This window comes from Gallus gallus, chromosome 1, assembly GCF_016699485.2.
Source record: "Gallus gallus isolate bGalGal1 chromosome 1, bGalGal1.mat.broiler.GRCg7b, whole genome shotgun sequence".
NCBI classification, from domain to species: Eukaryota; Metazoa; Chordata; class Aves; order Galliformes; family Phasianidae; genus Gallus; species Gallus gallus.
The window spans coordinates 9,533,835-9,547,102 of NC_052532.1; the positions used below are offsets into that span (position 1 = coordinate 9,533,835).

Below are 13,268 nucleotides of genomic sequence, written 5' to 3' on the forward strand. Positions count from 1 at the left end.
AGTTGAGCATAAGTCTCTCATCTGTGGACAACGTCTCCCTTCCCTTCATTAAAGAAGAGCAATTCAAAAACACTACACAGTCCATGGAGAGTACTATGTTGCGTGACTGCCAGCCATCTGGCTGATTGATTCATCATGGCCCTAAACAGTCAGTTGTACACATAGTCTGAAGACCTAGAGTTAAATACCAGTGTGCATCAAGCCTCAGGCAGGTCAAGCAGATCCTCAGCCAATCAAAAAGTAGAGAGCATGCTGCAGATCACTAGCTTACACCACCCCACTTCTCAGCTGAAGAACCTACTAAATCCCCTCTGAAAACATATATACACAGAATCATGATCATTATATTCATTCTGAACAGAAATTAGCCTATGTTTATATGCATCAGAACACCTATAGCCTGCTCTCCCTTTATTTGATTCTTTACGTAGGCACAAGGTGTAATATGGAACAGGGAGAAAAAAGGAACAAACAAAAAACTAACAAGAACAAAGGTCGTATTACATGAAGAACTGTTCTTTTATTGACAAAAACATATTGATTTAACAAGGTGAAAATGCAACCTGAGGTTTTTGCAGTAAGAAACAGAAGAAACGCAGAAAAATAATCCATGATGTACTATAGATATGTTCTAATATGTGGCTGTATGAGCATTCTATTTTCAAAGATGTAGTTAGGGTTACTAATCCTAATTCCTCCCAGATGACCACTGCTAAAGAATATGTACAAAGCATATTCACCTGTGCTCTGGATATGACCTTAATTATATCTGCCTTCTTCTCAGCCCCTATTCTGCTATCACTCTGCTATATGCATATTTTCAATCTCTTATTATTTTTTCTATAATTCTTGTATTTCTGTAACACTAGGCTTTCTTACTGTTCTAGTTTCATTTGTAAAATTATGAGACGGAAAGAAAATAATAATAATATGCTAACCTAGGGCAAGTTTATATAACCCTTACTATATCAGCAATAGTACTGACTCAAATGGGACTCCCTATGGGCTCATCACAAGGCAGTGTAAAGTTAGAGTTTTGATGCCTGATAAAATAGTGATTTATGTTAGAATTTGATATCTTGTGATTTACAAAACCCATTGTGCTGGAGACAAATCATTCAAACATTTGGGGAATGCATTTAGATCTTGTTTGAATGTATTTTTTTACCTCTTTCACTAAGACCTTCGTATTGTAAAAGTAACCTTGTGTATTCAGATCAGAAGTTCTTCATATTCAGCAGACCAGACCAATGTCTGGGTGTCTTCTTTCTTTGGTGAATCCTTCCTCAGGCTGCCAGGTAGAGATTTTCAGAATGTAGTCATATGTTTCTTGTGATAGATCATACGAAAAATAACCGTGATATTAACCATGTTATAATGATACAATTCATCTTAAGCCTTGTGTCAGCATAAATTGAAAGTGACTAAGTAAGCTACAAATAAATAAATAAAAATTAGTAGCTTGAGTTCTTGTTTGTGGGGTGCAGAGTTTAAGCTGATCACAAGTTTTGTTGCTTTATTAGTCCAAAAAAGAATTATTTTAATAGAAAATAGATGCAATTCTACAGAGGTCTGCTCTGTGGCCTCTGTTGTCCAGCGTGCTTGTAAATAACCTGAAAAAAGGTTGAACAGAAAGATGAGAAAGTTTTCACACAATACCAAGTTATTCAGTACAGTGAGACAAAGGAAGCTTGTAATCAATTACAAAAGGATCTTATGCAACTCGGTAGCTAAGCAATCAAATGACAAATTAAATTATTCTTGATGAATGATGTAGTGAAAAACTGTGAGGAAAACTATGAGGAAAACAGACCTATCTTCACATTTAAAATGAAGGGCTGTGAACTGAGCATTACAAAAGAACAGTGAAATTCTAGGGTTATGGCACATATTGTTCTATGAAAATTTCTACTTACTGCTTAGAAGCAGTCAAATCCATACTGAATTTTAGGAATTAATAAAAAAGAATTGGAGAATCATAGAATGGCTTGAATTGGAGGAGACCTCAAGGATCATCTAGTTCCAGCCCTCTGCTATGGACATTGCTGGCAACCACTAGACCAGGTAGTCCAAGGTCCTATTCAATCTTGCCTTGAGCACGTCCAGGGATGGGCAACTTCCCTGGGCATAACAGGGAATTCAACAAAGAGCACTGTTAAAGTTGTCTGTAGTTATTCAACTTACTCACATCTTGAACACTCAAGATATTTCCAGTGTAGTAATTATACAAATATATATAAGAAAAAGTATGACTCAATCGTATAATAGACACAGCTAAACACATACATGCATATATATAAATACATAAAATATGTTGCTTACAAACACTGCCATCCTTATTAAGGCATGAGGTTCATTGGATGGATAGTGCAAACTGGCAAAACAAAATAAAGTTCATTATTTCCATGACTATATGGCAGAAAACATACACTGAAAAGATGTAAGGCATGAGGTTCATTGGATGGATAGTGCAAACTGGCAAAACAAAATAAAGTTCATTATTTCCATGACTATATGGCAGTAAACATACACTGAAAAGATGTTAATGCATGATGCTAAAATAGCTTATAATTTCACAGAGGAACAGGGTTCTTTCAGTAGTTAAATATAGTTCATACTTAATTATCCCAGCATGATGTAAAGTGATTATAAAACAGATTGGTAAATCTGTTGGATGTTGGATATGCCTTCTTTTTTCCAAACATAGTGAAAGATACCAGCTGAAGTATCTCTGTAAAATGTAGTGATGAACCAGATTCACCACTGGTATGTATTTTCTTTTATGAGTTCTATAAACTTTTCTCCCAAAACTGCTGACTTTTTTCTTCTTAAGTAGCTAATCAGTGTGTGCATCTTATGTATGTTCATTTCTTGAAGTACTTTTATCCTAGTTTTTGCACATTAAGACATTAATACTTTTTTGATATAAGTTAGGAACATCACACTGTCTCAATATTGTTCTTTTTGGTTATCGATTAAAAGTCGAAATATCCAAATAAACAACAAAAAATATCACAGAATCACAGAATCACAAGGTTGGAAAGGACCTACAAGGTCATCTAGACCAACCATCCTTCCATTACCCTGGCTACCACAAGCCACTAAACCATATCTTGTTGCACCTCATCCAGATGCCTCTTGAACACTGCCAGGGATGGCAACTCCACCACCTTCCTGGGCAGCCATTCCATTGCCTGACCTCTCTCTGAGAGAAAAAGGTTTTCCTTATGTCTAATCTAAACCTTCCCTGGTACAAATTGTGGCCATTTCCTTGGATCCTATTTGTTGTCTGGGAGAAGAGGCTGACCCCTCCTCATCACAGTGTCTCTCTGTGAAGTTGTGGAGTGCAATGAAGTCTCCCCTGAGCCTCCTCTTCTCCAGACTAAACAATCCCACCTCCCTCAGCTGATCAGACTTGTTCTCCAGACCCTTCAACAGTTTTGTTGCTCATCTCTGGACATGTTCCAGGGACTTAATGTCTTTCTTGTAGTGAGGGACTCAAAACTGAACACAATACTCAAGGTGCGGCCTCACCTAAGTGCTAAGTACAAGGGGATGATTACCTCCCTGCTACTGCTGGGTACACTATTTCTAAATGCAGGCCAGGATGGCATTGGCCCTCTTGGCCACCTGGGCACACTGTTGGCTCGTGTTCAGCTGAATGTCAACCAATACCCCCAGGTCCCTTTCCTCTTCACAGTCATGCAGCCACTCATCTCCAAGCCTAGAGCACTGCATGGGGTTATTGTGGCCAAAGTGCAGGACCCGGCACTTGGCCTTGTTGAACATCTTCCCATTCACCTCAGCCCAGCAATCCAGCTTATCTAGATCTGAAGAGCCTCCTTACCCTCAGACAGATCAACACTACCTCCCAACTTGGTGTCATCTGCAAACTTACTGAGGGTACACTCAATCCTCTCATCTAGGTCATCAGTAAAGATATTAAACAGGATGGGCCCCAGTAAAGACCGCTGGGGAACGCCACTTGTAACGGGTCGCCAGCTGGACTTAACTCCATTAACTACACAGCCTTCTAGCCAGTTCCTTACCCAAAGAACGTATACCTGTCTAGGCCACAGGCATCAAGTTTCCACAGGAGAATACTGTGAGAGACTGTGTCAAAGGCTTTGCTGAAGTCTAGGCAAACTACATCAACAGCCTACATCAGTAAAGTATACATAGAATTAGGAAGCCATACTGTACCACAGTTTTGAAGGAGATTCCACAGATGTTTTGTTACTCTAATGATAAGGTTAAGGTCTGCTCATTAAATGTCTGTAGCAAACTTTTCCCTGTTTTAAGGTAAGAGAAATATAAATACCTGTCACCTCCTAAAGGTAAGGATGTACTTTATTCAGGTATACTTGTTGTATGATGCAAAGACTGATTCTTGGAAATTAGAGTCACACAGTTCATGTAAAGAAGGTAGGTGATTTAATTCATGGAATAGTAACATGCATAATTACACTGTCTTTCAGATCCCAGATTTATTAGTGCTCACCTGATACCTGAAAGTGATAATCCAGAAGATGACAAAATCTATTTCTTCTTTCGTGAAAATGCGATTGATGGAGAGCACACTGGAAAAGCCACTCATGCCAGAATAGGGCAGATCTGTAAGGTAAAATGATTACTTCTTTGTGTGACGGGACACTGAGAATTTTCTTAACTAAACTATTCAGAGTTATCCCTGACACTACAATGAAGCAGAGTTCATCCAGGCTGATAGTCATTTAGTTTAGTTTAGTTTTGTTTTGTTTTTTTAAATCATGCTCATCTTCTGAGGTTCAGAGTATGTTCACAGTAAAATTCTATGCTAATCCATAGGCACAATTTTAGTTTATCCCTCAAACCCATAAATAGCTGCTTGAAAACCATTTCCTACATCATTATGAGGTCCTTGATGTGCCTCTATGCAGAAGTTTTGCAGCTATGCAGCTGGTCCCACCATACTGGGATCTATTTTGTTCACATGCAAGTAGTATATCTACTTTTGTGTAACTAAATTAAGAATACAAAATCCCACAGGATTTACCAAGACATAGAAACCTAGGAGTTGCCTGTATTTTTCCATTGCTATATATACAACATACATATATATACATATTATTTTTTTAAAATAATGAGAACTATAAAGTGATACTATGAAATATATTGTGATACATTATAAAATAAATGTAGTTTAGAGTTAATGTCATTGGCAACATTATAATGCTCTTATATGTAAATGTTGAATTATTTCCTGTCTCCTATAGGTAGTATCTTGCTATTATCTAATATATTTTACCTGCCTCCTATTCATTCTTCACAAAAAGATTGTTACAAGACATTAATGCAAAATACTTTTGTTATTAGAATGACTTTGGTGGACACAGGAGCCTTGTTAACAAATGGACAACTTTCCTCAAAGCACGTCTGATTTGTTCTGTGCCAGGACCCAATGGTATTGACACACACTTTGATGAATTACGTAAGTGTCAGAAATGGCTTTGAATATAAAAACATTATCTGGCATTGTCCATAGAGAATTTCACTCATTTTTCTTTTCCATCTCTTGTTATTGTTTACAGAGGACGTGTTCCTAATGAACTCTAAGGACCCTAAAAATCCAATAGTGTATGGAGTGTTTACAACTTCCAGGTAGAAAATGTATTATTTTACTTGCATAGAAACTTGGATGGCTGCTTGTTTTAAAGAGGTCCCTTCATTAATAATGTTTTTAAGGAACACAAAATTTTCTTAACCTTTGAACTGAGATGTCAGTGGCAGTAAGAAGTAATGAATTAGGTTTCTTTTCTTATGGGTAATGTACATCATTGCTCTAAAGTGGGTAACACAAAGACTACCAGTTTCTCAGGCTGTTCTTTCTGTTGAACTGCCTTTTAATAGTGGAGATCAGAACTGGGTTCCTCAGTTTAAGAAAGATAGAGAACTTCTAGAGTAAGTCCAACGGAGGGCCACAAAGTTGAGTAGGAGCCTGGAGAGTCTCCCTTGTAAGAAAAGGCTAGGAAACCTGGGGCTCTTCAGTCAGGTGAAGACTGAGGGAGGAATGCTTATAAACATCTAAAAAACATCTAAAGGATGAGACTCATGTGGCCCTTTTCAGTGGTGTCAGTGACAGGACAAGGGGCAATAGTTACAAGCTATAATGTAGAAAATTCCATATGAGCATGAGGAAAAACTTCTTTACATAGAGGGTTACAGAGCACTGGAACAATATGCCCAGAGAAATTGTGGATTCTCCTTCTTTGGAAATATTCAGAGCCTTCCTGGATGCTTTCCTGTGTAACCATTTGAAGGGAACTTGATTTAGCAGAGGAATTGGACTTGATCTTCTACCCCTTATGATTCTTTGATCTGTAGCCACACAGACTTGAAAAATGACATAAGCATCAATAAGATTGTTTGGGGGAGAGTAACGTAGAAAATCTGTGGTGTGAGAAACTGACTCATTGGGGACGTATTACTAAGAAGTATTGTTTAAATCTGAGAAGTTTAAAAAATCTTGCAAGTTCTGTTATTGAATCATGTAAACTGTGACTTGACTGTTTTGGTTTCATTGTACTTTCACCAGGAACAAAATTTCATTTGTAGCTTTATTCGGGGGAAGGTTTGCAGTATTGGGAGCACAGAGCGTTACCACATTTATCTGTGAAGGACAAAAGTTTTAGTCTCTAAACAGAAAGAATGTTGCTAGTGATAATCAGGTGTAGAAAATGGAGATTTACAAGTACTTGCTGTCTCCTGTAAGAAATTTCAACGTAACAAACAGCCCTGAAGTTTATGTGCGTACTGCCCAAATGATGAAGGCAACTTCTAAAAAAAAATTGAAAAATGTGAATTTTAGGAAAGAACTGAACAGTCCGATATGAACAGCCACACTAACTGGGGCTTTGGCCTTGTGAAGGACAATATATTTTTAAACAGTGCAATAACAGCTATCTGCTTAGCACAGTGTCTGGGAGATTATATCGGTTTTGCTGAACTTTCACAAGAGGTGAGTTAAAATTGTTCCAAGAGCAAGTCAGAGTTTTGATAATCAGAACATGCTGATTAGAAAGCAATGAACTACTGTCTCATAGCTTACCAGTTGATTAATCTAACTGATAAGTTAAAGAATTTGATTTGATTTCTTCTCCCCTTATTTTTAGTAATATCTTCAAGGGATCAGCAGTATGTATGTACAGCATGACTGATGTGAGGAGGGTATTTCTTGGCCCCTATGCCCACCGAGATGGCCCAAACTACCAGTGGGTTCCCTACCAAGGGCGAGTTCCATATCCACGGCCAGGAACTGTAAGTACCCTAAGAAATCTAGCACTCTAAAAAGAGAAAGCTATGGAAAATATTTTCACAGATTAAATGGCCCTTGAGCTGAGAACCTAGGCAAAAACTGAAAAAGATTATGACACAGAGTGGCAGAAGTTAACCATTCCTCTAGGTCCAAAATTTACTGGTTTTCTTGTAAATTATGAAGCCTCAATATCTGTAGTCTAGTTTCATTTGGGCTTTCATTTTGGCATTTGTATTAATTTCAACATAACCTTGAGCAATAGCTGCAGAAATTTGCTGAAAGTCAAATGTGTAATAAATTACTCTGCATTATTCTGTCCTTGGAATTTGTGCTTGTTCCAAATACTGGCTGAACCATTCTTGGTAAGACTGAACAGAAAACAGAGCATCTGCTTGGCTATTAAGAAATATTATCTTGTTTGCAACATTCAGTCTGGTAGAGTAAGACATATTTCTGAAATGGATATTAGGGAGACAACAAAAATTTCATAACTTCCACTGAAATTTCTTTTTATTCCATGTTCTACATGCTTCTGTTTATAGTTTATAAATGACTGATATACTGGTGTATATAAGGCATACATATTTACAACTCCAAACTGATGTAATCACATTCTAGAAATATTTCACTGCCCCTAAGTTGCTACTAACCTACAATGATAGGGCATTTATGAGAAAAGCATTAATTCTATATGCTGGGATACACTGAGATAGCTACTTAGCTGCTATCAATTAGTTTGGCCTATTTAAATAATGGAAAACCATTGTTAAAGTATAACATACATGAAAGTGTAAGTAGAAATCAAAATAATATGTCTGTAAGATTTCTTAAAAACTGTTCTTAAATTCTCTTCTGGCAGAAAACAATCCAGGAATAGTTTTGATTTTATTTTTATTTATTATTGTTATTATTATTTTTTAAATAATCCACCTTCTATTTTTATCTGGTAAGTTTTATAATTGTTATTTCAAATCTGATCCTTAACTGATTTCCAACATTTAAACAATACACTTGGACTAATTAAAGTGACTTCCTAAGTAAAAGAAAACAGTGGCTCCCTGACAGCCAAATTACCTAGCACTCCTCATTCCTTTTGTTAAAGGGGTTACTAATTATTTCCAGAGTTAAAAGATAAGCTCTGCAGAATAAGAGAGGTTTTATTTCTTAGATGGATTTCACACTTACAATTTCACTGTAACATGTCTATACTAGGATTGACCAAGCGCATGTAGATATGTTGAGATGTCCTTATAAACAATTTTCTTACCAAAAGGTGAATGTAATACCCAAGTTCTACGTAGTCCTGCAGTCATATATTATACAGCTAGAGTAATACTGTAAATGATGAATTCTACATCGGCTTCATATTTAACAAAGAAGTTGCCAGGATCTTTCCTTTAAACTCTACAGAACATTATTTACCTAGCTAATCTTTTGCTATTATTTGGTAGATGAGGGAGGATTTTTATATATACCAAACCATCTCACGAATTCATATTACTTTTATCTGAATTCAGATGCAAAGCTCAAACTTTCTCTACTTTATGGTGCCAAGAGCCTATCTTCAAAACTATTTTGGTTCCTAATAAGATGTGCCTTTTTCTTTAGTCTGTTGGTTTTTCTAATTAGGCTATAACCTAATTAGTTACTCAGTTAGGGTAAAACCTAGCCAACTTTTTCTAGTTTATCAAAATGCCTGACATAGCGTATTGGAAACCAGAAGGTGGACACTGATACTAAATACTAGAGTTCAGTTGATTCCAAGATGAAGCTCATTTCTCCAACCTTTATCAGGACAGTTGTATTTATGAGTAATGTTAGTTAGACTCACTGCTGTCAAAAAATAATCTCGTAATTAGCATCAAAGATCATGCCTTTTCTATTTCTCCTGGTTTTTTGACCACAGCTTAAGTAAATTGTGGATGTCTCCTCACCTGGAGGTGTTTAAGACCATCCTGGATGTGGCTTTGAGCAACCTGGTCTCATGGGACTTGTCCCTGATCATGGCAGAAAGGCTGGCACAAAATGATCTCTAAGTTCCCTTCCAACCCAAATCATTCTATGATTCTATGACTCTGAGGTAAACAAGACATGACTTTCCTCTTCAGATGTCGTGTGGGCTGAGATTCCTCTGCAAGCAATCTGGACTATGAAGAGGCTAAATCACCTATTGATTGTGTTCATTTCACTCTATTGGCAATGGAAGGATTACAGCAAATAAATATATATATTTTTTCATTTCAGCCAGTTTCCTTATGTGTGATGGAATTAATGTTCAGTGTAGATAATGTACTTTAGATTTTAGAAATAAAGGCACAAAGGTTTTATTATTTATTCTCTTGAAAGCAGAGCACTGAAGCAATAATCTGGCTCTCACAATCAAGAGTCTTATTTAAACATACAGAATTATGACATTAATGTTAAGTTTATGTGATTTTTCTACATAAAATATACCTTGGTCAAGATTGCTGCTGGTGAAATCCTTTGTTAGAAAGTGGGCCAGAAAGTAAATATTCAATCAACTGAAACATAGCAGAACTATATTTATTTAAAATGGAAATGAATATTCATTTACTGATTTTTCACTGTTTTCCCAGCTGCAGTTAACAATACCTAGTTCTCGTGTAGTGATTTTTATCCTTAGAGCACTTTCAATATATTATCTAATTAATCATTATCTAATTAAGCTGAGTAATTAGTACTGAATTGCATTTAGAATATTAATCAAGATGTAAAGCAAACTTACGAGTTGAAGTGTAGAATTTGAAACTTAATTTTTCAGACAGGCAACTGTTTGGCCAATGATTATAAAGAGCAAATCTAGTTTTATTTCAGTAATATTTCAGCAGAAAGAAAGAACATATAGTAATAATAAAGGCTGACAAATGTTGATGAAATAAAATAGATACATAACCTACTTTCTGCTTGGTCTGTTTCATATGTGTTAATCAAATATCCTGTGTTTCTTTCATACCACATAATGGAATAGAATGCTGCGATTTGCTTTCTAATAAATATGCCAAAAAGGGACAATTAACATGTACATGCTTGAAACATAGGCTGAGTATAACAACTACTGTTTCTGACAACATTGATTTTTTAATTTCATTTCTGATTAATTATTAATAATTTGGAGCAAAGACAATTGATTTCTTCTGGTGAGCATCTGAAATGTCTGAATTCTGGTTTAATGAGGTCTTGTCCTCTAGGTTTTTAGTTTAATTTGAAGACATCCTGTATGAACACATTGAAGTATCTTGGTCTGCTGTTTGTATTTCAAGTGCATATGTGCTGAGTATAATGGTTTCGAAGTCTTATATATCTTAAATATAAACCTGTTGAAAGATTAGCAGTAGGGGACAGTAAGTTGTTTGCTTGGTATCTTCAAATTAGTGATGTAATATAATTGTGGCTCATTTTCTGTATCCTTTCAACAATACTAACACAATATTAAATGGTTACTTTGAAGTAACCCCTAATTACACATAAAATACTTACAAATTTTACAGAAGAGACAGGGATGAATGGTGGTGATCAGCCACCATCCTCAAGTATTAATGGGAAAACAAGATGGCGATAAATTGTGCCTATGCTCTCCATTTATGATAAATGGAACCCAGTGTATGTAGCTCATTTATAGATACATGTACTGTTGATGTCACATTTAGTCAGATTAGTCAAAGCCTTTGCTAACTTCGCTAATAAGAATATCTGTAGAGGGAACAGGATCCATTTTATCAAAACTACATGGATTACACCAACTTGCTGAGACAGACAATCAGGAATTTAAAATTCAGCATTTGAGAGTGTGATTTCTAAGAGAGGAAATGATTTCCATCAACTTCACAAGAGAATGCTTTGAAACTAAATACTGACAAAAATGATAAGTTATCTATAGCATAGATAACCAAATACTGAAATTGCTTGCTTTAGACAGAATAATTTTAGAAAATTCAGGATTTGTTCTTTCTGCCAATTAGAGATTAATACAAATCAGTAATTGAGTAAAAATCTCTTTACACCTGATCGTAGAAAAGTGAATGATGTGTAAGGTTCATTTATATTCTGTTATATTCTATACTGTTTTAAATCCAAAATGAAAAAAAATAAAAAATCACAGACCTTAAATGGCAAAATTAACTCCTGCTGTCAAGATAAAGTAGATCCCCTGTCGTGCTTATTTATAAAATGAAAAAGTTGGAATGATTGTGATGAAATGGATTTTCATATCTTAGTATTCTTCAGTTTTAAATTGAAAAATACTTCTTTTTTATTTTCAGTGCCCCAGTAAAACATTTGGCGGCTTTGACTCCACCAAGGACCTTCCTGATGAAGTTATAACATTTGCAAGAAGTCATCCTGCAATGTATAACCCAGTATTCCCCATCAACAGCCGTCCAATCATGATCAAAACGGATGTAGATTACCAGTTCACACAGATAGTAGTAGATCGAGTAGATGCAGAAGATGGTCAATACGATGTTATGTTCATTGGCACAGGTGAGCAGTTTTGAAACTATGCTGGGTGTTCTTCCAGGCTTACAAAGGCATAGATCAGATATAATTTCATATTCTGAAAGACAGAATGCTGGATTATGTTCCAGTGTTTACCCATGAAAATCTGGGGCAAGACTCAAAACTGTGTGGGGAGGCCTTTGTTGTAACAATTTGTTACAGGTTCAGACTGCGGCCTGTGTTGCTTAATTCTTTAGGAGCATTGCCAGCTGGAATAAGATCAAACCACTCTTTCCAACTACTTTTATTAGGGAATTTTATTAGAAATATTTTGCCTTATTAATTATAATTTAGTATTAAAATTGAATTTTTGAGGTACCCATTTTGAAGCACATCATAAGAAACATTAACATGAATGAAAAAAGTTTCCAAGTAAGAAAAATGTCTTGTGGGCCATTTAAGTATTTCAACTATTGCTTTAAGATGCCCGGTACTGTAGCCAGAAGAGTACATCATTTTGCCTAAGATGCAGATATCTGGCACATAAAAAGTGGTTTAAGAGGAGGTAGTATTTAAATAAAAACATGATATCCTTTCCAAAGCCTTGTAGAATGATACGCCTTGGGCACTTTCTCAGAAATAGAAATACTCTGAGAATACAATTTTCCCAGAAAGGTAATAATGAGAAATTACAGTGGTCAGGAATTAGCTGGTATGCATTTGCTTAATTTCATTGGCTTCCATAGACCTTTGCTGATTCATATTTGTGGATCTCCTTCTTCACCTGTGAAAATTTTTCATTAATTTGCTAATGTTTCAGTTATGTTGAGTAGAAGTATTTCAAACTTTTATTGAACATAATTACTAATAATTAGACACTAACATCATGAATTCAAACCAAAACAATCCTCAAACCAACTGTTTCTTTTCAGCTTTGGCCTAAAAAATACCTGTCTGTCTCTCTGTCTTATAACAGTCCATTTTCTGACTTAAATATAGTTCTAGTACTCTAGACCTGGGGTCAGATTTCCAAAGCAATAAATCTCAAGGTCTCCTTCATGTTGATGTCTGAAATACATTACAAGCAAACTGAGATCTGATGAAGCTTTGTGTACCAAACACACTGCATGTGTAGCAATTCAGAACACATATTGCAGGAAGTACAGCTCTGCAGAAAGAGCTCCAGCTCTTTAAAGCTGTGAACTGAGTTATTAGATACCAGTGTTACAATATGTTCTCGCATAAAACATTGAAAAGTAGTTTCATATGATTTTACACAACTCTTATATTTTTCTATCACACACTAAATGGTTTAATGCAATCTACAATTGGCAGTGTGTCATGCCTTTCAACAAGTCTTCTATGACATGATTCAGCCCACAGAAATATTAATGGCAATACTCCCCTTGGCTGTGGCATGAGGAAACAAGCCCTTCTGCATCAAGGCTAAGACACTGAACAAACATAAGGAGCTGATTTATGTCTGCATCTCGAGCACAAGAAGTGGCATTTATCTCAC

At 35.9% G+C, this 13,268-nt stretch overlaps 1 protein-coding gene across 3 annotated transcripts in view; it reads left to right on the plus strand.

Moving 5' to 3' along the window:
- SEMA3A (semaphorin 3A) overlaps positions 1 to 13,268 on the plus strand; it is a 289,537-nt gene that overhangs the window by 247,205 nt on the left and 29,064 nt on the right. For all 3 annotated transcript variants that reach the window (XM_015295177.4, NM_204977.1, XM_040654804.2), the window contains 5 exon segments: positions 4,479 to 4,621; positions 5,356 to 5,470; positions 5,571 to 5,640; positions 7,152 to 7,296; positions 11,575 to 11,794. In XM_015295177.4, the coding sequence (XP_015150663.1) occupies positions 4,479 to 4,621; positions 5,356 to 5,470; positions 5,571 to 5,640; positions 7,152 to 7,296; positions 11,575 to 11,794 (693 nt within the window).